The 23,633-nt window shown below is 56.5% G+C and overlaps 2 protein-coding genes across 2 annotated transcripts in view; both read left to right on the top strand.

Annotated features, from left to right (window-relative positions):
• Nucleotides 1–8,638, top strand: part of ARSH (arylsulfatase family member H) — a gene marked incomplete at both ends in the record, with an annotated part of 12,448 nt that extends 3,810 nt beyond the window's left edge. Inside the window, 6 exons of the mRNA XM_084258174.1 lie at nucleotides 707–1,130; nucleotides 1,486–1,622; nucleotides 3,670–3,804; nucleotides 7,363–7,525; nucleotides 7,685–7,806; nucleotides 8,271–8,638. Of these exons, the coding sequence (XP_084114300.1) occupies nucleotides 707–1,130; nucleotides 1,486–1,622; nucleotides 3,670–3,804; nucleotides 7,363–7,525; nucleotides 7,685–7,806; nucleotides 8,271–8,638 (1,349 nt within the window). The remainder of the gene's footprint in view (nucleotides 1–706; nucleotides 1,131–1,485; nucleotides 1,623–3,669; nucleotides 3,805–7,362; nucleotides 7,526–7,684; nucleotides 7,807–8,270) is intronic.
• A 3,085-nt stretch (nucleotides 8,639–11,723) lies between these two features.
• Nucleotides 11,724–23,330, top strand: ARSF (arylsulfatase F; the record flags this gene model as incomplete). Its single annotated transcript, XM_084258175.1, has 11 exons — nucleotides 11,724–11,861; nucleotides 13,326–13,375; nucleotides 13,950–14,099; nucleotides 14,415–14,536; nucleotides 15,569–15,691; nucleotides 17,682–18,108; nucleotides 18,463–18,599; nucleotides 19,232–19,366; nucleotides 21,393–21,555; nucleotides 21,912–22,033; nucleotides 22,957–23,330. The coding sequence occupies 11 exons, from the start codon at nucleotides 11,724–11,726 to the stop codon at nucleotides 23,322–23,324; spliced, it is 1,935 nt and encodes a 644-aa protein (XP_084114301.1). The 3' UTR covers nucleotides 23,325–23,330.
• Nucleotides 23,331–23,633: the final 303 nt, after the last annotated feature.

The raw sequence follows: 23,633 nt of genomic DNA on the forward strand, positions 1-23,633 counted from the left end.
AGGTCCTCTATCAGGGTGTGTTAACCGCCTGCCCACGTGTCTCACTGCACAGCGAGTCGACTGGCACCGTCCCTGGAAAACGGAGGCACCGCAAACAACAGAATGATTTTGCTTTGTCCGTCGATTCAGTTGGTCTAAATGTGGGAAAAAATGCATTTAAAGATTTATTTATTGATGCACACAACGAATGGGGTACAGGCCTGAGGTGTGGGGGTGAGAGGAGTCGCCAGAGACAGAGTGGGAAGCAGAGCAGGTGGATCCACTGAAATGCATTGCTAAGGGGAGCAGTGGGGAGAGAGGAGAGGTCTGCTGCACCCTGTGGGTAGCTCCCTGGCCGGCCGGGGATCGAACTCGTGCTGGGGAGACTGCCGATAGCTTCACAGTGCTGAGACTTTACCCCTGCGGCCCCAGGGAGGCCCCACACACTCTTTTTCTTTATCTTTCTGACCTGCTTTCCCTCGAGCTCCTCCCACTTTGCTGTAAATGGCAACATGGCCTCCTTCTTCAGGGCCGCGTAATATTCCACAGAATGGCCAGACCAGCCATTCTTCTGGATCCAGCTTTCCATCAGTGGGCACCGAGGTTGCTTCCGGGCCCTGGTTATTCTAAATCGTGCTGCCAAGAGCATTGTTTTTTGACGGTTTTGTGTTTCTGGGTCCGTTTCCAAGAGTGGGCCGCACGGGTGAGGGTCCTCTTGTCCTTCCAGGAAAGTGGCACCAGGGTCTCAGCTGTGCCTCCCGGGATGACCACTGCTACCACCCGCTCAACCACGGCTTCGACTACTTCTACGGGCTGCCCTTGGGCCTTCTGAGCGACTGCCAGGCGTCCCAGAGGCCGGAGCTGCACCGCTGGCTGCGCATCAAGCTCTGGATCTCCACGGCCGCCCTCGGGCTCATCCCGGTCCTGCTGCTCGTCCCCAAGTTGGCACGCTGGTTCCCCGTCCCCTGCTGGGTCATCCTCACCTTCGCCCTCATCGCCTTGCTCTTCTTCATTTGCTGGTACTCGAGTTACGGGTTCGTGCGGCGGTGGAATTGCATCCTGATGAGGAATCACGAAATCATCCAGCAGCCGATGAGAGAGGAGCGGGTCTCCTCCCTGCTGCTGAGGGAGGCCCTCACCTTTATCGACAGGTCATTGGGCCTCTTTGGCCAGACTTTATTTTATCGTTATTATCATTAATTATTGATTTATTGATGCATACAAGAGCTGGGGTGCAGGCCAGAGGGGCGGGGGGGGTGAGAGGACGCCCCAGAGACAGAGTGGGGAGCAGAACAGGTGCATCTACTGAGACCCACTGCTGAGGGGAGCAGCGGGGAGACAGGGGAGGTCTGCCGCACCCTGTGGGTAGCCCCCTGACCAGGGATCGAGCTCAGGCTGCAGTGGCTGCTGACTGCGTCACGGTGCTGAGACTTCACCCCTTGCACGCCCAGGGAGGCCCCGATATTCTTACTTTAGGGGACAGCTCAGCTGCCTTTCTCCCCTCAGGTACAAACGCGAGCCTTTCCTGCTCTTTGTGTCGTTTCTGCACGTGCACACCCCCCTGGTCACCAAGGAGAAGTTTGTGGGGCGCAGTAAATACGGCCTCTATGGGGATAACGTGGAGGAGCTGGACTGGATGGTGGGTGAGTCCAGGGGCGACGGTGGGATGAGTTATTAATTTGGTCGACGGCCCCCGGGGTGGTTTGGGGGAGCAGGGTCCGCCCCTCTCAGCCACCGAGACGCCCGTGAAATCCAGCTGTCGGTATCGGAAACCCACGCCTGGGAGTGAAATTGCAAATTACGTGGCAACACAGTGTCCGTCGCTGCCGGGCAATAAATAATCTAGCGCACGAGTGGTTTGGACAGAGAACAGTGATTGCGTGTCCTATTATACATTGTAAATGGGTTTCTAGTTTTATTTCACGGCATCTTTTTATTATGTGTGTGTTTCTATGGGATGCGATAGTAGAGGACGTTCCTAAGATTTTACAAATTCCATAGGGTGACAATAAACCACACATTTACGTATTTACGTGGGGGTTTTATGTTGTATAGCACAGCGTATATTTTACTATTATGATTTTAATATATTAGACATCATAATTTATCATATTTTGTATAATATAAATGTCTTTTAGACTAATTATATTTGATGTATTCTGTTGTGTGATTGTATTAAACATACACTAAAGGTGCTACATTCCTTCTACTCATATGTCTATAAATGACATTAAACATACTACACATATTTTATAGACAGAGCATTTTACATTATTTTAGAGTATTTTTATTTTTATAAAAATACTTTTTATTTTTAAAAATGTATTTTTATTTTTATTTTTATAAAAATAGTATTTTTATATAGTATATAAAATAATTAATTAAGCATACTACATGTATTTTATTATTATAGAGAGAGCATTTTACATCATTTTAGAGTATTTTTATTTTTATAAACACATTTTTTATTTTTAAAAAAGTATTTTTATTTTTATTTTTATAAAAATAGTATTTTAATAATAATTTAATTACATATTTATAATGATTCATTATATGTTGCTAATATAAACTACGTATTAACTATACAGATACACAATAACTACAATATATTGCAGGATAAAGTCTCCTATTATTTCATATTACTCCACGGTGACGTCTTACTATTTAAGAAATAATCTGTTGCGTAGTCTTCTACCATTATGACTTATTGCATAATATTATACAACAGTAATTTACTACATAGTCTATAGCTAGTGATATTTGTAACTATTATGTAGGATATTATGCAACGGTGACTTGTGACATCCAGTATACAATAGCGATTTGTTATCAATATTCTATAATAAATAGTGAACTATTGAAAATTACGCAATAGCGGCTCCTAACATAAATTACATAAGACTGATTCTTATAGATCATGTAGCTATTTATTGCTTGATATTGTGCAATAGTGACTGATGACATCCATTATACAGGAGTGGTTGATTATCTATTCTATAGATAGTCGTATTGCATATTATACACTCGTGACTTCTTACATAAATTACATCAGTGTGATTTTTACATATTATATAACAGTGATCGATTGCGTAATATATAAATTACGCAATAGCGATTCAGCACTATGAAACACACTATATATATTTTATTTATTTATGTATTTATTTTAAATATTTATTTATTTATTTATGCAAGCACTGGGTACAGTCAGAAGCGCGGGAGGGTGAGAGGATTCACCAGAGCCACAGCGGGGAGCAGAACAGGCAGACTGACGAAGTACACTGCTGAGGGGAGCAGCGGGCGCGCCAGGAGAGGTCTGGGCGCCATGTGGGACCCTCGCCGGCGGCCGGGGATCGAACCGGCGCTGCAGAGGCTGCGGGCAGCTTCGCAGTCCAGCGCTCAACCGCTGCGCCACCAGGGGAGGCCCACACTATATCTATTTTAATGGTATATTAGATAGCATTTTAAGTTATTTTAGACTCTTTCTATATATTACATAAAATAATGTTCATTATCACATCCATAGTGCTATCCTGCATGCTGTTCTACACCAGCGACTTATTACATAGTGTTAAACGACATATAATAACATGTCATGATGCTGTCACGTAACACACGTGCGCAATGACCACCCCAATGTACAGCCAAGGTCCTCACTGCAACGTGCCCCTTCCTGTGTGTCTTCCCCAGGGAAGATCCTGGCCGCCCTGGACCGGGAGCTGCTGGCCAACCGCACGCTGGTGTACTTCACCTCAGACAACGGGGGCCGCCTGGAGTCCCAGGAGGGCGGGTCCCAGCGGGGCGGCTGGAACGGCGTCTACAAAGGTGAGGCACAGAGAAGCGACTCCACCCTCTGTCCCGCTCCTTGGCTTTGCTTGCAAGTTGATTCATGTTGGAGAGTTTCCTGTGTGGCTTGCACCCTGATAGGGCTACACGGCTCTCGGCTGCAGGGTCTTGAGCCTGGTGGAGTGTTGGTCAGTGGGGCAGTGTCCCTGGTCTCCACCCCAAAAGTAGTAAGGACCAAAAGTCAAGTGTTCCCTGGGCTCTGATCTCATTGCAAGCCATGTGTGATAAGAGAAGTCTGACTTGAAGGCCCAAGTCAATTTAATTTAATGAAACCAACCATGTTATTGGTATATTTCCAAGAGGGTTGTGCTGGCCAGGTAGGGGGTTATCCCTTCAGGTGGTGTCCTACCTCCTCATTGCATCCATCCATCCGTCACCTACCCATGGGATTCCCTCATTCTTTATAAAATTCTTCTGTGTGGATGGATGGATGACTTGGTGATAGAGTGGATGGATGGATGGATGATGGTGGATTGTGGATGGATGATGGAAGGTGGATGCATGATGGATGGATGATGATGGAGGATGGATGGAGGATGGATGATGGATGGATGGATGATGATGGATGGATGGATGATGGATGGATGGATGGATGATGGATGGATGATGGATGATGGATGGTGGATGCATGATGGATGGATGATGATGGAGGATGGATGGATGATGAATGATAGATGGATGGATGATGATGGATGGATGATGGATGGATGATGGATGATGGATGGTGGATGCATGATGGATGGATAATGATGGATGGATGATGAATGATGGATGGATGGATGGATGGGTGGATGGATGGATGGATGGATGATGGATGGATGATAATGGATGGTTCAATGGATGATGGATGATGGTGGATGATGGATGCTGGATTGATGGACAGACAGATGGACAGACAGATGGATGGTTGATGGATGGACGGATGGATGGATGGATAGATGAAAGATGACATATAGAAATTGTGATTGGCACGTGGTGAGCTGGTTGATCTGGTCAAAGTGGTGTAGGCATAACTTTGTTCATCAGCAAAGACCAACTCGCTGGTCAGCCTGGTGGGACATGCTTGTGATAAACTTGAGTCATTATATTGATGCCACCCCCTGGAATGTCATAGTGGAGTGACAGTGTGTGTGTGTGTGTGTGTGTGTGCGTCTGTGAAACCGTGGGTCCAGGACATGCCTTCACAAAACTGTGGCCAGAGGATGCCAAAGATTCCTGTGAGTGTTCTCTGCTTGGAAGAAGCCTTCCTCTCCACATGGTGCCCCCAGGGAAGCCTGCCGCCTGCAGGCACCACTGGGTGTTCTGCTAATTAGCAGAACAATTAGCTTCCGTCTGGTTTCACCTACACAACTGTCAATCGACAGGGTGAAGACAATGTCCACCCTTGCGCTTTCTTGTCTCCTGGAGCTTGTCGGCTTTGCCCAGGGGACAAGCTCGGGGACAGAGTGGGGGCGACGTGAGACCTGCTCAGATTGGTTCCTAGATGTCCCCAGCAATGCCCCTTTGTGTCCACCCCAGACCTCCAGCTTTCTCAGTCCCCGCCCGTGCCTGTCCCTGGGGCGCAAGGAGCTGAGCTTTTTTCTCACGTCTGTACGGTCCAGTCTGTGTCTGGCTGGGGCCCTGCTTGTACCCGGCCATGAAGCATCAGCTCAGCTCCATGTGCAGGCGGGTTCCTAGGGGTGGGGGGGTGGGACAGAAACGCCCAGTGTCGTCCTGGTGTCGACCCCAGTCTTGGCCAACGTGGCGAAGGACAGTAGGTTTCTTTGTCCATGTGGTGAGGGGGGAGCAGACCCCGTCTTGTTCTTGGTAGAGGGAGGGGGTTTTCTGGAGGGCCCCAGGGAGATGGGGGTGGGTGAGGGGCTGCCCAGCCCTCCCTGTGTCCACTGAGGCTGCACTGTGGCTGCAGCTGCGGCCATTCCAATGTTATCTCCACAGTGGGCCATCCTGGAATGCGAGGGTGGGCCTGCTTGGCTCGGAGGGAAGAGACAGGACCCAACCCGGGAGCTTATCTGGATCCAGAGGGGGGTCAGGGTCTGGCATCTGCCTGCTTGTCCTGAGAGCATCCCAAGAACACGTCCCACCCAAGGGCCTCGCTCCTGCCTCGCCACCCCCACACCCCCAGGGAATCCTGCTCAGAGGCTGGAGCTTGCTTATCACTCCAGGAGCTGGGAGAGAACCAGCTGGGCCAGTCTGGCGGCCTTTTCCACCCCTCAGAGCCAACCCATTTCCAGAAAGACGGGGCGTGTGGCAGCTCACACCTCAATCACACTTCCTTCTCTGATGCCATCTCCAATCTTGGGGTTTCCAGGCAGGGTAGGCGTCTCCAGGAAGGATTAGACACTCTCAGGTGCTCCTGGAGACCTGGCACATCAGGGGTTAGCCACGGGAAGTCACAGCAAGCCCCTGAAGACGTTCTTCTGTGCCGCATGCCATGAACCCCAAAACCCTTATTATGGGGAGAAGGTTTGGCTGCTGTGTCTTTTTGCACCGGGACGAAACAAGGTTGGGTCTATTTGTCTTCAAGGTTTGGGTGCATAGGAAGGAAAAGTCTCCCTGGCAAAGGAAACCAGACGCGTGCTCAGTGGGGGAAGAGCAGCACGAGCCGCGGGTCTCCCTGAAGTAAAACTAATGTTGCCGGAAGCTGAACTGGTTCTTTTGGGGGGATTATTTGGGAATCTCAGCAAGAGAAATGTGGGTGTAAAAGGTTTGCGGGGAAGGGATCTTGGGGAAACAATGTTTTGTGGACACGCTCATTGAGACTTGGCAATCAGGTCTTAGTACCAGAACAGGGATGCCATGGCATGGTTGGGCTGGACTCCATGGGTGGTTGGGTTGGACATCATGTTGGTTGGGTTGGTTGCCTTGTTGGTTGGGTTGGACACCATGGTTGGTTGGGTTGGATGGATGGATGCCATGGTTGGGTTGGACACCTTGTTGGTTGGGTTGGACACCATGTTGGTTGGGTTGGATGCCATGGTTGGTTGGGTTGGATGCCATGGTTGGGTTGGACGCCATGGTTGTTTGGGTTGGACACCATGGCTGGATTGGATGCCATGGTTGGGTTGGACACCTTTTGGGTTGGACACCATGTTGGTTGGGTTGGATGCCTTGTTGGTTGGGTTGGACGCCTTGTTGGTTGGGTTGGACACCATGGTTGGTTGGGTTGGACACCATGGCTGGATGGATGCCATGGTTGGGTTGGACACCTTGTTGGTTGGGTTGGACACCATGTTGGTTGGGTTGGACTCCACGTTGGTTGGGTTGGATGCCATGGTTGGGTTGGATGCCATGGTTGGGTTGGACGCCATGGTTGGTTGGGTTTGGAGGCCATGGTTGGGGCTTGCACTCTGTGGGTGGCTGAGTTTCCCCATGACAGGGGTCCAGCAACGTCCAGTGGGTGCTGGATGGAGCTGGGGGTCTCCACAAATGGGGCACCCGCACACAAGAAATCCCAGCCTGTCTACCATTGGGCAGGGTGGAGGGGCATGGCGAGCCAGTCTCCTCTAGCATCCACCTGTCTCTTCCCCTCTGCTCCAGGTGGCAAGGGCATGGGTGGCTGGGAGGGTGGCATCCGTGTGCCGGGCATCTTCCGCTGGCCGACCGTCCTGGAGGCAGGCAAGGTCATTGACGAGCCCACCAGCCTGATGGACATCTACCCCACCCTGTCCTACGTGGGCGGCGGGATCCTGCCTCTGGACAGGTAGGCGGGGGCAGGGGTGGGGTGTGCAGGCACCATGCCGGGGTCTACTGTGAGCAAAGATCGTGGCCAGTGTGGAGTGTCCTCCCAATCTGGGGCTGCCCCCCGGGAAGTGACCACAGCAGCCCCGCTCACTGCTGTCCACCTCCCCTCTCTCCCAAGACCCATCGATGGCCGCAACCTCATGCCCCTGTTGGAAGGCAGGGCCCCCCACTCGGAGCACGAGTTCCTCTTCCACTACTGCGGGGTCTACCTGCACACGGCCAGGTGGCACCAGAAGGACTGTGAGTAGCCGGTGCAGGCGCTGGATGCCCGGGTCTTGGGCCAGCTCTCCCCTGTGCCCACACCACCTCCTCCTTCCTCGGGAAAGTCACTTAGTGGCCGTTTGCACGGCTGACCTTGGGGATGTGTGTGTGTGTGAGATTGTGCAAGCTCATGTGCATGAATAAGAGAGAGAGAGATTTTATTTATTTTTATGTAGAGAAACTGGGGTGCAGGCCAGAGGTGTGGGGGGGTGAGAGGACTCCCCAGAGACAGAATGGGGAGCAGAACAGGAGGATCCACTGAAATGCACAGCTGAGGGGAGCAGCGGGGAGCCAGGAGGGGTCTGCTGTGCCCTGTGGGGAGCTCCCTGGCCTCCCGGGGACCCGCCGAGACTGAACCCCTTGTGCCCCCAGGGGCGCCCCCTTGAGATGTCTATTTTTATCAGGACCCCTCCCGCCATAAACACGCAAACTCCTTTTCACAGGCGCAACGGTGTGGAAAGCCCATTTCGTGACCCCCAACTTCTCCCCGGAGGGAGCCGGTGCCTGCTACGCCAGTGGGATGTGCCCCTGTTCCGGGGACGTCACCTTCCACGACCCCCCGCTGCTCTTCGACATCTCCAGGGACCCTTCGGAGGCGCACCCCCTGAACCCCGACGACGAGGCGCTCTTCGAGTCGGTGGTGAAGAAAATCGAGCTGGCCATCCGCGAGCACCGGCGCACGCTGGCGCCCGCGCCCCTGCAGTTCTCGCTGTTCAACACCATGTGGAAGCCGTGGCTGCAGCCCTGCTGCGGGGCCTTCCCCTTCTGTGGCTGCGACAAGGAGGACGTCATCCTGCCCACGTCTCTGTGAGCCAGAGAGGGGTTCAGCGCCAGACACTGACACTCGGCCGGGAGGTCCTCTGACACCGGGCGGCCAGCTCGTCGTCCCTCGGGGGGCGCAAGGACGCCCTCGCCGGTGCCCGGACGCCCTCGCCGGCACCCAGGAACTCAACTGTGTGCCCGATCCCCGGAGCCACCATGTCTTTTTATCGTTTTTTCGATAGTTGGGGGTCCTGGCTCGCGGAAGGGGGCAGCCGGGCCGAGCTTCCGCAGACTCTGGTGCGGGTTCCTGGAGCTGCCGGTACAACCTCCTGGTTTGGACATGTCAGGAGCTTCGAGCTGTTGGTCCCCGACCCACCCCGGCTTCTTTTGTAATCCCAGTAAAGACGGCTCCTGACTTGGCACGTTGGCGTTTGTGGTTTTTCGACGTTCAAAGGGTGCGGAAGGGACACGCGTCCAGCAGGAGCTGGACTTGGAGATCTTGGTCGTTCCCCGGGTGGTGGGGCATGGTCCTGGGGGACTGGCCCGGCACGGGCTGTCAATAAACGGCACACGCCACTTGCACGCAGTGCGGGTTTTCTGTTACACGACATTGCCCGGCTACAGGCTGATATCAGTGAGCTGAATCCAGGCAAGGTTGTGCTAAACACATTCAAGGTTGTGCCGCGTCTTTTCGAGGTTGTGCTGGACCCATTGGAGGATGTGCTGAACTTGTGAGGTTGTGCTGAGCCCATGCAAGGTTGTGCTGAGCCCATGTGAGGTTGTGCTGAGTCTATTTGTGGTTTGCTGAACCCATTTGAGGTTGTGCTGAACCCATTTGAGTTTGTCCTGGGTCCATTCGAGGTTTGCTGAACCCATTTGAGGTTGTGGTGAACACATTTGAAGTTGTGCTGAGGCCATTTGAGGTTGTGCTGAACCCACTGGAGGATGTTCTGAACTCATGTGAGGTTGCGCTGAACCCATGTGATCTTGTGCTGAACACACTGAGGTTGTGCTGAGCCCATGTGAGGTTGTGCTGAGCCCATGCGAGGTTGTGCTGAGCCCATTTGAGGTTGTGCTCAGTCTATTTGAGGTTTGCTGAACCCATTTGAGGTTGTGCTGAACCCATTTGAGTTTGTCCTGGGTCCATTCGAGGTTTACTGAACCCATTTGAGGTTGTGTTGAACACATTTGAGGTTGTGCTGGACCCATTGGAGGATGTGCTGAACTTGTGAGGTTGTGCTGAACCCATGCAAGGTTGTGATGAACCCACGTGAGGTTGTGCTGAGCCCATGTGAGGTTGTGCTGAGTCTATTTGTGGTTTGCTGAACCCATTTGAGGTTGTGCTGAACCCATTTGAGTTTGTCCTGGGTCCATTTGAGGTTTACTGAACCCATTTGAGGTTGTGTTGAACACATTTGAGGTTGTGCTGGACCCATTTGAGTTTGTCCTGGGCCCATTCGAGGTTTGCAGAACCCATTTGAGGTTGTGCTGAACACATTCTAGGTTGTGCTGAGCCCATTTGAGGTTGTGCTGAACCCACTGGAGGATGTTCTGAACTCATGTGAGGTTGGCTGAACACATTGAGGTTGCGCTGAGCCCATGTGAGGTTGTGCTGAGCCCATCATTCATCATCCATCCACCATCATCCATCCATCATCCATCCATCATGCATCATCCATCCATCCATCCATTAACCATCCATCCATCCATCATGCATCCATCATGCATCCATCCATCACCCATCATCTATCCATCATGCATCATGCATCATCCATCATCCATCTAATCTACCCTCACTTCCTCTCTCTGCAACTAAACTAAAAACGTCAACGCAGACCAGTCTTGAAAATCCCCTGAGCTGACGAAACACACCAGGCACACGAGCAGAGCATCAGTAGCTTATTTCCCACACCTCCCTTGACCGGATCTTTCTCATCGGCACCCCTGGAGTCCTTGAGAAACCCTCGCCCTCCCCACGGCGGCGGCGGGGGAGTAACCACCGACTCTTCCGCATCATCCCAGACAAGCTGACGCTTCAGTCCATCTCTCTGAGGAACAGACACTCGCTGCCTCACTACCTCCCCCCCTTTCCCCCCACAGCCTCCCCGCACGGGTGGATCCAGAGCCCCCCTCTGCAGACTCCGTCTTTGGGGTGTGCTGGGTCGACTTTCCTGATTCCCGCTCAGCGGACCCAGCGGTTCTACTTTGACCACTTGGGAACGTTCCCCTTCTCTCTGCTCCCAAGTCAGCCCTGCGCCCTTGGGCTGTGCCGCGGGGACCAAGCCAACCTTTTGAAGGTGACACGGCCTTGGCCTTGACAAGATGGCCTCTTGGGAGGGTCAGCGTGGCCCGATAAGGAGCTGGCTGTGCTGTGCCTGCCACTGTCCTGGTAGCAGCAGGAGAAAACCCTGGAGCCGGAGAAACGGGTCTTTCTTGTTCTGTTCCCGCCTTTCTCATTCTTATCTCTACCGATAAGGCAGGGCCCCAGGCAGCTGTGCGGGTGCTGTGTCTGCTGTCTCGGGGTGTTGCTCTGCACCTGGGTGCTGTGTCGGGGTGTTGCTCTGCGCCTGGGTGCTGTGTCGGGGTGTTGCTCTGCGCCTGGGTGCTGTGTCGGGTGTTGGTCTGCGCCTGGGTGCTGTGTCGGGTGTTGTTCTGCGCCTGGGTGCTGTGTCGGGGTGTTGCTCTGCGCCTGGGTGCTGTGTCGGGGTGTTGCTCTGCGCCTGGGTGCTGTGTCGGGGTGTTGGTCTGCGCCTGGGTGCTGTGTCGGGGTGTTGCTCTGCGCCTGGGTGCTGTGTCGGGGTGTTGCTCTGCGCCTGGGTGCTGTGTCGGGGTGTTGGTCTGCGCCTGGGTGCTGTGTCGGGGTGTTGGTCTGCGCCTGGGTGCTGTGTCGGGGTGTTGCTCTGCGCCTGGGTGCTGTGTCGGGGTGTTGGTCTGCGCCTGGGTGCTGTGTCGGGGTGTTGCTCTGCGCCTGGGTGCTGTGTCGGGGTGTTGGTCTGCGCCTGGGTGCTGTGTCGGGGTGTTGCTCTGCGCCTGGGTGCTGTGTCGGGGTGTTGCTCTGCGCCTGGGTGCTGTGTCGGGGTGTTGCTCTGCGCTTGTGAAACGGGGATGGAGGCAGCGAGCAGGTGGCCCGCGAGATGGGGCTGCCCTGGACGGATGACAGCTGGGCCGCCCCCGGCCTGCGGGGTTTTCCCGAAAGCGCCCGTGTTTTCCTGGCCGTGGGCAGCGAGCGCTGTCATCCGGGACGCGGCTTTCTGCCGGGGAAGCAGAAACGGGTGTGGGTGTGCGAGGGCACAGCCTTCCCGCGGGCTCCTGTGCAGTCAGCACTTTGTCCGGGCTTCCAGGACAGCGGTTGTTCTGGGAGGACAGAAGTTCTTCGGGGGGACAGAGTCCCTCCCAGGAGGACGCAGACCCTGCCAGGAGGCCAGAGTCCCTTCCAGGAGGACAGAGTCCCTCCCAGGAGGACACAGACCCTTCCAGGAGGACAGAGACAACTTCTAGGAGGACACAGACCCTCCCAGGAGGACACAGACCCTCCCAGGAGGCCAGAGTCCCTTCCAGGAGGACAGAGTCCCTCCCAGGAGGACAGCAGCTCCCTCCAGGAGGACAGACGTTCCTCCCAGCGCCGGAGCTCCCCGGGCGCCCCGGGAGCAAGTGGACACAGCCTCCGGCAGGTGAGTTGGGGGTGGTGGTGGGCTTGTTCCTCTTGAGGTGGACACAGCGGCAGGGCTCCCTGGGGGCCAGCCCCCGTTCCTGGCCCTGGACGCAGCGCTCGGGCAGGGGACGTGAGCTCCAGCCAAGCTCTGCTCCCCCTTCTGGAATGGGGGGTTCTTGGCACCAGTGTCCACCCCCTGCTATTCGGCTCAGGAGGGCGAAGTCAGGATCCTGCCTGGGTGGTGTGTCCAGGGCGTGGACGTGGCAGGGGGCGGGGCAGGGGCCTGCAGGGGGTGGGGCGGAGACCCTCCACCTTTCCTTGTCATCAGCTTATCACCACCTTCTCCTCTCCGCTTCTGCTCCTTGTCCCTCGGCCATCCCAGGGGCCAGACCCTCCACTTCCCTGCTGGCCCTCCCGCCCCGGGGCAGGGCCGAGCACCGGGAGGTCACCTGGCCGGCCCATCCCCTGGAGTTGCCATTCCCCGGCTCCGCCCCGGGAATCTGGACTCTGGAGCTGTGACCCCAGCGACCTTCCGTGTCCAGTGAGCGTTGTTGACAGCGGCTCCGAAGCAGGACTCCTTGCTGCGGGCCTGCTATTTTGGGGTGCCCATCCCACGCGGCCCCAGGCCAGCTCAGCCAGATCCCCCTGACGCGGCTGTGTCTCTCGCTGCAGGGATTCTGGGCTCCGGGGCGCGCAGGTGCCGGGGAGGCTCCGCGGCGCCAGCTCTGGCCCGGCAGTTGGGGCGCCGCGCCCCGGGGAGGTCTGTGCAGCAGGGAGTGGCCTCTGCAGCGGGGACCGTGCAGAGGGATCGGCCGGGACTCGGAGCGCAGCACAGAGGGGACTGTCTTGCGGGCTCCTGGGGCCGGCTCCAGCGGGGGGCCGGGGCGCAGACACCACCCAGGGGCTGCTCGGCCCCACGCCCTGCTGTGTCCTCTGCAGTGGGCCTCAGGTGCGTCCCCCCAGAGCCCCGGGGGCCTCTTCTCTGCTGAGGGGGCAGCACTGGCAATTCTGCAGGCGGAGATGCCGCGCCTCGGTCTGCGGACGGAGGGCCCCGCTGCCAAAAATCACCTCTTTTTCTCTCCAGGACCTTTCAGGGCAGCTCAGCGGCGCCTGGGAGCGCGGGATGGAGCTCAGGTAAGGGCAGCTGCAGGCTCCGAGGCCCCCGGGGGGCCCCCGACTTGGTGCAGAGTCTGCAGGGCTCCCGTCTGTCCGGCGGGGACCAGAGGCCGTCCGCATGGACACTCTGGACCGGAGTCTGAAGGAAATGAAGTGGGTTGCAGGCCCGGGGACGTGGCTGAAGGTGCCCGGAGGCGGAGCCCAAGCTTCCCCGAGCACATGAGACGCTTTTGCAGGACAGTACTTGGCACCAGGGCGCTCCGGGCATGGAGCTGAGGCCACAGAGAAGTCCAGCCTTGGAGGGGGGAGTTTGGGGGGCCCTAAGGGCTGCAGTGCACTCAAGGCATGACGGGTCTAAACTCGCCTGCCCGCCGTGCCAGGAAATCGGGGTCCTCCGGGTCTTGCCGAGGCTCCAGGGTTGCGTGCCTAGGCCTGGCCTCTGTGGGCATCCCTGTGCCGACTCCTGACGGCCGCGGCCGCGGCAGCGCAGGGACGGGCAGGTGCAGCCGGGCGACCCCCTAGAGACATTCCAGACACCGGACTCCGCGCCGGGCACCGCGTGGGCAGCACAAGCCGTGATGTTTGCTTTCAGGAGCCTCTGGCTGTCCCTGTGCGCTCTCGGGGCGCTCCTGCCCACGTGCCGGTCACAAGGGGCCGGGGACGAGAGGCCCAACATCGTCCTCTTCATGGTGGACGACCTGGGCATCGGCGACCTCGGCTGCTTCGGCAACGACACCATAAGGTTCGTGTCCCTGAGTCCGGCCGGTCAGGCTCCGGGGAGGGGGAGACGCAGAGACGCAGAGGCAGAGACGGAGGCGGAGGAACGGCTCCTCTGTCCCTGTGGTGCCCGAAGCGGGGCCCGGAAGCTGGCCGTGGCCTTGCGGAGGTCTGTAAGTCGGTCATCAACCTCAGCGAGTCCGGCTGGGGCCATGTCTCTGCTTATTTCTGTCTCTTTCTCTGCGTCTCCAGGACCCTCTGCCGCTCTTTCTCTCACTGTCTCTCCATGTCTCTGCCTCTGCGGCTCCAGCTCCGCCTCACACCCCTCCTGTCCCCCCAGGACGCCCCACGTGGACCGCCTGGCCCGGGAGGGCGTGCGTCTGACCCAGCACATCGCGGCCGCGTCCCTGTGCACCCCCAGCCGGTCGGCCTTCCTCACCGGGCGGTACCCCATCCGAACAGGTGCGGCAGGCTGCCGAGGGGTCCCTGCAGGGGTCCCAAAGGCTACCCTGGGCTGGGCGCTGGGTCACTCTGAGCCCCGGGGTGCCCCTGAGCGCCCTGGAGCCTTTGTGAGCTCACACTGTGCGCACCCTGCCTGCGCTCCGGGTGACCCCTCATTTGGCACAGTCCTCACCCCCAGGGTGCGCCCAGGGCTTGGGCTGCGCCTGCCGAGTTGTCAGGAGCGCAGCTGGGGTGCGCAGGGGGCGTGCGCAGGGAGGGTGGATCGGGGCTCTGTGGGGGCTCTGTGCGCGTTTGCGGGGCGCACGTCCATCCTGCGCGATCCCCCCTACGTGTCCGGGGAGGATGAGGCACCGTTGGCCCCGGAGCTGGGCTTAATCGCGCCCAATATAAGCCGAATGGTGTGGGCCCCAGATGTGCCCGGGCGGGGGTGTGGGGGGGCTAAAGTCCCGGGGCGCACCCGGGGCGCACCGGCTCCAGCCTGCCCCCCGGGAGCCCTCAGGCGTCTCGGTCCTCGCGACCACGTGATCGCTGAATCACACCCGGACGCTGAGGCCCAGCCGGCTCCGGCCAGCCCTTCCGCGGGCGTCTCGGCTCCCACTTTCAGCCATGGAAGGCCTGGGCGGGGCGGGCTGGGGTGAGCTCCCTTGGGGACCACACTCCTCCGGGCCGGGGGTCCGGGGGATGCTCTCGCATGCGTGTCGGTCGCCCCACCTCCCGGCCAGAGGTCCCCGTGCGCTCCAGGTGCGCGCGCCACCCCTCTCCACCAGGCCCCCACCCACCCCCACCCTGTGCGCTCCCGCGAGCCCCCCTCACCCTCACCTGCCTCCCTGCCCGGGGCTCCCCGCTGCGCGCCACCCCCACCTCCCTGCCAGGGGTCCCCGTGCGCTCCAGGTGCGCGCGCCACCCCTCTCCACCAGGCCCCCACCCACCCCCGCGCGCCCCCCTCACCCCCACCTGCCTCCCCGCCCGGGCTCCCTGCGCGCTCTTGGCACCGGCTCTTCTTACGCTGTGGCTTCCCTCCCGCGCACCCAGGCATGGTGTCCAGCAACGAAAACCGCGTCATCCTGCACGTCAGCGTCCAGGCCGGGCTCCCTCGGAACGAGACCACCTTCGCGCAGCTGCTCCGCGCGCAGGGCTACAGCACGGCGCTCATCGGTAGGCCCCGGGGCGCTGACCACACACACCTGGACACACCCCGACACGGGCGCGCGCGCACACACCCCTTCCCACGCGGGAGGACCGAGGCGCGGTCACCTGGGCACCTGAGTCCGACTCCTCAGGTCTCGCCAGAAGCGCTTTCTTGCGCCCCTGCTCCCCGGGGCATCCTGCTCCTACATGCTCCTCCTCCGGACCCTGAACCCCTCCACCTCGGCCTCTGGCCGGACTTCACAAACATCATGGGGCCTCCTTGGCACGCACGCAGCTCCCCTCATCCTGAACTGGCCATTAGGGGTGTTGGGTTTGGAGCCCCTACATATGTTAGGCTGTCGCCCCAAGGAAACCCATAAAAATGTCTGTTCCTGTGTCTGTCACCCTGACCAAGGTGAGGACTGGGCACGTGGGCTCACAGAGTCACCATCGGCCGCCTGGCTGCCCGTGCGCCATCTCACCTGACTCCTCCTCTGCTGACCACCGGGAGACCCCTCTGGGCTGTGACACTGTCCCTGGCTCTGCATTACCATGAGGAGACTTTGCTTGTCAACATCCATCCAGCATCTGTGCAGGGTTCTTGCTGTCTGTCCATCCACCCATCCATTTACCTGTCATCTAAGCATCTGTCCATCCACCGTCCATCTTCTACATATCATTTATCATCTGTGTACCTGTGTATCCCTCCATCCCTCCATCCTCCATCCATCCTCCATCATCCTTCCTCTATCCATACATCCATCACCTATCATCCATCATCCATCCATCATCCATCAATCATCTACCATCCATTCATCATCCATCCATCATCTACCCATCATGCATCATCCATCCATCCATCCATCCATCATCCATCATGTATCATCCATCATCCATCCATTATCCATCCATCCTCCATCCATCATCCATCCATCCATCCATCATCCATCATGCATCATCCATCATCCATCCATCATCTATCAATCATCCATCCATCATCCATCACGTATCATCCATCATCCATCAATCATCTACCATCCATCCATCATCCATCCATAATCTACCCATCATGCATCATCCATCCATCCATCATCCATCATGTATCATCCATCATCCATCCATTATCCATCCATCCTCCATCCATCCTCCATCCATCATCCATCCATCCATCCATCCATCATCCATCATGCATCATCCATCAATCATCTACATCCATCCATCATCCATCCATCATCTACCCATCATGCATCATCCATCGATCCATCCATCCATCATCCATCATGTATCATCCATCCTCCATCCATCATCCATCCATCCTCCATCATGTATCATCCATCCATCATCCATCCATCATCCATCCATCATCCATCCATCACCCACCATCCATCCGTCCATCCATCATCCTATCTATCTATCTATCTATCTATCTATCTATCTATCTATCTAGATATCTACCTACCTGCCTACTATCTATATATGCACTTTTGTGTGTCCCCACCTACCTCCCTACCCATCACCTGTGACCCGTCCCCCGCAGTCTGCCCTGGACCTGCATCTCACCCTGTCTCTGCGGCTATAACTTCATCCCTGTCATGAATGACAACCTGCCCACTGCCCATCCTCGCCACAAACACAATTGTATTTACGTTCACACCACTCTGCCTCCTTACAAGCACATCCTTTTTTTTTTTCCCTTAAGATTTATTTATTGATGCATATAAGAGCTGGGGTGCAGGCCAGAGGTGTGGGGGTGAGAGGAGTCATCAGAGACAGAGTGGGGAGCAGAACAGGTGGATCCACTGAGACCCACTGCTGAGGGGAGCAGCGGGGAGACAGGAGAGGTCTGCTGCGCCCTGTGAGTCAGCTCCCTGGTGGGGGATCAAACTCATGCTGCAGTGGCTGCGGACAGCTTCCTAGGTTGCACCTTAACCCCTTGCGCCACCAGGGAAGCCCCTCATGAGCACATCCTAAAGCCTCTGCACTCGGCGCTGTTCCCTTTCTGCTTGCTCCCTCCCAGGCAAGTGGCACCAAGGCTTGAACTGCGAGTCCCGCAGCGACCACTGCCACCACCCGCACAACTACGGCTTCGACTACTTCTACGGCACGCCGACCACGCTCTTCGACGAGTGCTGGCCCGACCCGTCCCGCGGCACGGAGCTGGCGCTCTCCAAGCGGCTGTGCCTGTGTGTGCAGCTGGCGGCCCTCGCCGCGCTCACCTTCCTGCTCGTGGGCAAGTGGAGCCACTGCCTGGCCGTGTCCTGGCCCTTCGTCCTCTTCCTGGTCCTGTTAATCGCCCTCCTGTCCTACGCGTGGTTCTCCAGCCTCACGTCCAGGCTGTACTGGAGCTGCCTGCTCATGCGCCAGCACGAGGTCACGGAGCAGCCCATGAAGGCGGCGCGCACCGGCTCCATCATGGTGCGGGAGGCGCTGGCATTTCTGGAAAGGTAGAGGCGCTTCCAAAGAAGGGGTGCGCGCACCCCAGCGCCTGAGCCCAGAAGCGGCCGTCGCCGGCACCGCCGGGGGAGGTCTGGGCAGGACAGGAGACGGCTGCAGACCCGCCGTGTCTCCCAGGCGGGGCCACAGAGCTGCCGTCTTGTTGGCGGCTGCTATGAAAGTCAGACTCTCTTTGTTGACCCGGAGACCCGCACTCGCTCCGACTGGAGTTCGGGCTTGGGTATCCGTGCATGTGACCGGCTCCGGGGGTGATAGGGGGAGATATTCTGCAGGGAAGGAGGAGCTGGGGCTGCTTCCCTTCTCAGCTGGGCAGCGCCCACAAGGGGGCCTCGATGTCTTCCCAGGCACCGTGACGGCCCTTTCCTGCTGTTCTTCTCTTTCCTCCACGTGCACACGCCCCTGCCCACCTCGGATGAGTTCATTGGCACCAGCCAGCACGGCCTGTATGGCGACAACGTGCAGGAGATGGACTTCATGCTCGGTGAGTGGCCAAGGACCTGCAATAGTTTCGCTTCATGCTTCTCCCGGGAACTGGTATGTGCAGCTGTTTTTGATGGATGATGGAAGATGGATGGATGATGGAAGATGGATGATGGATGGATGATGGATGATGGATGGATGATGGATGAGGGATGATGGATGGTGGAGGATGGATGGATGATGGATGGATGATGGATGATGATGGATGGATGATGAATGATGGATGGATGATGGATGATGAATGGATGATGGATGATGGATGATGGATGGATGTGTGGATACGTGGGTGGGTGGATGGATGGATAGAAGGATGGATAATTGGATTGGATTGGGTTAGATGGATGGATTGATGAGATAGATAATGGAAGACTCAATGGATAATTGATTCATAAATTATGAATCTGTAATTTATAGATTATAAATTATAATCTCGCTCCGCATTCTCACTCCACGGACATGAGGTGCTTCTGGGAACGAGGACGAGGCACCCCGGACTCTTCTTGGGTGTTTGGGTTGTCCATCTCGGGCGGGAAGCATCGCCCTGCGTGCCAGGGACATGTGAGCCCCGGGGGGAGGGTTTGCCGAGCTTCCCACATCTCCCCCTTCACCCAACATTCCTCATGGTTATTTCAGGCAAGATTCTCGATGCCCTCGACGGCCTGAATCTGACACAAAACACCCTCGTCTACTTCACGTCGGACCACGGAGGGCACCTGGAGGCCCGGCGTGGGCACGCGCAGCTGGGAGGATGGAACGGGATCTACAAAGGTGTGGGGGATCTCCTGCCGGGCTTGGGGTGCATCAGCTCTGGGGGTCATAAGGCGAGAATCCAGGACGGGAATGCGGGGGCCGGTGGAGAAGTGACGCCTCGTTGTGCTCGACGCTCAGCTGCGCATCAGAGCACTAACCAAGGAAATGGAGCCAGAATCTGCGCATATTCCAGGGGAGCCCGGGTGTGCTGAATGAGAAGTGGCCTTTCTGGCAGCCCCTGCATGTGAGGGAGAGTGACCCCAGCAGGTAGTGGGGGTTCAGACTCTTTAAAGGAGTCAGACTCCACACGTGCGGTGAACTCAGGAGCGTGTGCGGGAAGATCAGGACGCAGGGAAGAGGTGGGGCTCGCAGAGGCGTTTCCTGGGCTCCTAGGATGCTTCGGTGCCTCTTTCTAAGATAGGATTTGCCCCCCAAAGTTGCCTCCCGTCCTGGACCTGACACAGCGTTCACGCCACGAACGTGCCCTGTCCATCGGGACGCGTGTCCTGGTGCTATAAGCAAATGTTATGTGGAAACCACTGAATGCATCGCAGCGTCGGTGCTGGGAGAGACCGCAGAGTCTTCTCTCGAGGAAAATGTTTTCATAATCCGTGCGAGCAGGGCCTGGACGCTCTTGAATCTGGTGAGAACTTTCTGCAGGAGTGGGGCGAGGGTCTCCCCTCCTCCTGACCGATGGAGAGCTTGTGATTTAGGGTTCGGACTGCTATCCTGAGGGCTTAGCCAGCGCAGGAGACCCATAAGGGAAATCGCAATGACTGAAATTCTGTCTCTGCCTACGCGGACTTGAAATATAGCTCCGATGCTCCGAGCGCTCTGGCTTCAACTTTGCTTTGAGTCACACAGTGAAATCATGAAAAAAAAAAAACCAGTCGCAGGACGACTGTTGGTCCCCCAGGGGGCGTGGGTTTCCTTGGGGTTTACGTCTTTATGGAAGGAGCGCACCAGAAAAAAGAATAGATAATTTCTAGGCTGGGTTAGAAGAGGTCAAGGACTGCGGAAAAATAGAGCAGAAACAAAGATGGAGGAAAAGCGTAGAGAACTACAGGCGTGGTGCCGCCATTTTGGTTTTTGTTCATTGCACATTTTTTTTTTTATTGAGGTCACATTGGTTTATAACACCGTGTGTGATTTGGGGGCTCCGTTTCACACCACCAAGGCAGCCACAGTCTTTTCCCACAGCCCCTGGGGTCCCTCCACCACTGGTGACCGCAATTCTGTAGATTTCTAGGGTTGGTCTTGAGGGAGCTAGATCCGTTCTTTCGGTTTGTTTCTCTATATTCTGCGTCTGAGAGAAATTATCTGGCATCTGTCTCTCTCCTTCTGACTGATCTCACTCAGCATCATCCCCTCCAGGTCTGTCCACAGTGTCTCGACTACAAAGAGCCCATCTTTTTCATGGCCGAGTAGTATTCCACCATGCATGTAAAACTGTGTCTTCTTGATCAACTCACCTATTGGGGGGCCCTGAGGATGTTCCCATGGTTTGGTTATTATAAACAGCGCTGCCATGAATGTAGGTGTGCGTGTCCGTGTCCGCTAGCGCTTTGGCATCCTTCGGGTCGACACCTAGGAGTGGAATTGCTGGAGCCTATGGCAGATCCATTTTCAATATTTTGACAAGCCTCCACACTGTTTTCCGGAGGGAAAACCACACCCCACCCACATTGTGCAAAGGTTCCTTTATCTCCTCCACATCCTCACCTATATTTGTTGCTTCTGGGGATGTGCCACTTCAACCAGGTGCTCTGACAGAGCTCACCGAGCAGGTAATTTTGAGCAAAGGTGTGCAGCAGGCCGGGGATGAGGCAGGTGTGTATGAGATATTCTTGGCAGAGACAATGGGCTGTGCCAATGTCCCAGAGCAAATATGATGACTTGTGGAATCAAAAACCTGTGTCTGTGTGTGTGTGTGTGTGTGTGCACTGCTGCCCCATCAGCTGAGCAAATACCATCCGATTGTGCATTTTTAAGTGTGGTTCCCACCTTGACGACAAGAAACTCCAACCTCCCGTCCTCCTCACAGGTGGGAAAGCCATGGGCGGCTGGGAAGGCGGAATCCGCGTCCCTGGCATCGTCCGATGGCCTGGAAAAGTGGCGGCCGGAAGGGACATTGACGAACCCACCAGCCTGATGGATATTCTGCCCACGCTGGCAGCTGTGTCGGGAGCCACGGTGCCGCAAGACAGGTGATGCCTTCGCTCTGGGGCGATTCTGGGCACGCAGACTTGGTGTGGACACGGCCGGGGTGTAGGTGGTCGTGCCGCTTCCTTCCAGCTGGCTCTCCAGTTCTCCGTGGCCATTGGCAGAAAGACGGTCCTTCCTCGGCTGCAGTTCGTTGGGCTTTGTCCACTTCTTTCTCCTGTCAGCTTTTGGTGGCTTCCAAGTGCGGGCGTCAAAGAGGCGTCCCTCGATGGCACAGGTTTTTCTGAAATGCTTACTGGGCTGCTCTCTGGCCCCCGGACTGGCTGGACACACTGACTGACCTTCAGGGAACCGGGGGGGCTGGCTGTCCTGACTGCATCTCCTCTGTGAATGTCCACAGGGTGATTGACGGCCGGAACCTCATGCCCTTGCTTCAGGGGCACACCAACCGCTCAGAACACGAGTTCCTCTTCCACTACTGTGGGTCCTACCTGCACGCCGCCCGCTGGCACCCCCAGAACAGTGAGTGCTCCCGCCTGCTCCCTGTGGATGCCACAGTGGGGTCAGCCCCATCCCCAGGGCTTTCTCCTGCTCACACTCCGGTCCTCCCTTCCAGGGTGGCTGCCGGAAATCACCTCTGTTCAAGCTGTCTTGGTTTATAAGATTATTTAGGATATTGTGGAATCAAAAACCTGTCTGTGTGTGTGTGTGTGTGTGTGCACTGCTGCCCCATCAGCTGAGCAAATACCATCCGATTGTGCATTTTTAAGTGTGGTTCCCACCTTGACGACATGAAACTCCAACCTCCCGTCCTCCTCACAGGTGGGAAAGCCATGGGCGGCTGGGAAGGCGGAGGTTATAAATCAGGCGAGGTTATAAATCAGCGTCTGTAGATCCTGCGTTGCGTTCACACCAGAAGCAAAAGCGCCACGCGACCGCCTTACCCTCTCCCTTTTGGTAACCGCTAGTTCCTTCTTATACTCGAAAAGGTTGCTTTTGAGTCATTTCGTTCATTCGTTCGTTGCTTTCTTTATGCAGCACAGGTGGGTTCAGATGTCTTGCTCCCTCTGAATTATTTCACTCAGCATTATACGCTCTGGACACGACTCTAGCAGGATGTCATCATTTTTGACAGCTGCGTAGTATTCCGCCGTATATTTATGCCTCGTTGGGAGAGCGTCTGAGAGTCAGTGTGCTTAGAGAGACAGGGAGACGCCTTCGCAGGCATCACTTTTGAGGACAAAAAGCAGTCCTGGCTACGAAAGATGGACAAAATTGTGTAGTGGGGTGTTCTGACGCCCTAGGGCCGTTCCAAGGATTGAATGATATTTTGCATACAAGTGCGGGCTGAGAGAAAGACCAGGGAAAAGCTTTAGGAGATGGAAGAACCCAAGGGCCTCTGGCAAGTAGTCTGGCCTCTCTCTGACTGGTCTTTCCTCCCGCAGGTGAGGCGGTGTGGAAGGTCCATTACGTGACCCCGGTGTTCCAGCCCCCGGGAGCTCAGGGTTGCTACCAGACCACCTTCTGCCAATGCTCAAATAACTCAGTCACCTACCACGACCCCCCTCTGCTCTTCGACCTCTCCAGAGACCCCTCTGAGTCCAACCCTCTGAGGCGGGACACGGAGCCTCTGTACGACCTCGTGATCCAGACCGTGGCGGCCGCGGTGAGGGAGCACAGGAAATCCATCACCCCCGTCCGGCAGCAGCTCTTGGAACTGAACAAGGACATCGTGTGGCTGAGGCCGTGCTGTGGGATGTTCCCGTTCTGTCTGTGCGACAAGGAGGAGGGCTCCCCAGGCGTGGGGTGGTAAGGAGAAACAGCAACCGGGGGCGTCTGTAGCACCCCAGCCGCGATTGCTGAGGCCTCCGAGTCCTGAGCCCCTTTGTGGGGTCCCATGGGTCCATAATTAAATGTCTTTCCTCTGATATTTTTTTTTATTTTGAATTCTTGACGCCAAGAATTCTAAACTATGTGGAATTTGAAAGGGGCCAGAGGTTCGACAAAGGGCTCCACCTCTGTCTCTTCACCTTGGGGTCTGTGCTCCTGACGGTCCCTACAGCTTCTGACACATGCTGGGTCTCGTGCTTTGTGATCCGGGGGCGCTGGCACCTGCGGGTCT

Source organism: Talpa europaea (assembly GCF_964194135.1).
Source record: "Talpa europaea genome assembly, chromosome: X".
NCBI lineage: Eukaryota > Metazoa > Chordata > Mammalia > Eulipotyphla > Talpidae > Talpa > Talpa europaea.